General features: G+C 30.2%; 1 protein-coding gene across 1 annotated transcript in view; it reads right to left on the bottom strand.

Annotated features, from left to right (window-relative positions):
• LOC107753192 (AT-rich interactive domain-containing protein 3A-like) overlaps positions 1-918 on the bottom strand; it is a 26,568-nt gene that overhangs the window by 1,036 nt on the left and 24,614 nt on the right. The window contains exon 7 of the mRNA XM_016569317.1: positions 760-849. Within this exon, the coding sequence (XP_016424803.1) occupies positions 760-849 (90 nt within the window). The remainder of the gene's footprint in view (positions 1-759; positions 850-918) is intronic.

Here is a 918-nt window from a genome sequence, read left to right as displayed (position 1 = left end):
GGTTTAAGTCCCCACCAGGATATATAAACCAGTACACACATACACACACACACACACACACACACACACACATAAATGCTAAACTTCTTATTTCCTATAAATTTTCTTTTGATTTTCATGCAATCATGAGATTCACTTTTATATGCAATTATTAAAATATAAAATATGTATGCAAATATGTGCATATACATATATATAAATATATTCAAAATAATAAAACTTGATGTACTTAAATAATAAAAACTAAAACTGGAATAAAAATTAATAAATACAATGTAGACGCATATTAAAAAAACGAATAAAAATTACAAAAACACACAACAAAATAACTAAAACATTAACTAAAATTTAAATGAAAAATATAAAAACAAAACCTAATTCAAAATATTAATAAAAAAACAGTATCTGAATGATACTAAAATAACACTGGTTTTAAGAACCAAATAAAACGGAATAATAATAATAATAACAATAATGACAATGATTACTATTATTGCTTTAACTATAATTACAAAAAGAACTGTAATGTAAAATAATAATAAAAAAAAAAACACCAAGTTACAATGCTAATATTTGTCTTAAATTCTTCACTTTCAAGCGTTCAAACCTTTGAACATTAAACATTTCAAATGCTTGTGCTTTTATTTTGGAGGAATACTGCTACAGTGCTGTAAACTTCTGTCCACAAAAATGTTGAAGCCCCATTTTGGAAACCCTGCTCTACGCAATGCATTCTTGGATTGGTTTTGTAAGCCATACCTGAGTAAACGATGCCGTTGACTTCCACCGACACGCTGACACTCGCCGCTCCGCTGGAGGAAATACTCACGGCCAGATCCTGCTTCTCATCTACAGACACAAACACTCATTAACACACACACACACACACACACACACACACACACACACGTGCGCGCA

Source organism: Sinocyclocheilus rhinocerous, unplaced genomic scaffold, assembly GCF_001515625.1.
Source record: "Sinocyclocheilus rhinocerous isolate Xijiao unplaced genomic scaffold, SAMN03320098_v1.1 scaffold1703, whole genome shotgun sequence".
Taxonomy (NCBI): domain Eukaryota; kingdom Metazoa; phylum Chordata; class Actinopteri; order Cypriniformes; family Cyprinidae; genus Sinocyclocheilus; species Sinocyclocheilus rhinocerous.
The sequence above is the reverse complement of the archived record's forward strand: the minus strand, read 5'-3'. Positions and strand labels throughout refer to the sequence as shown.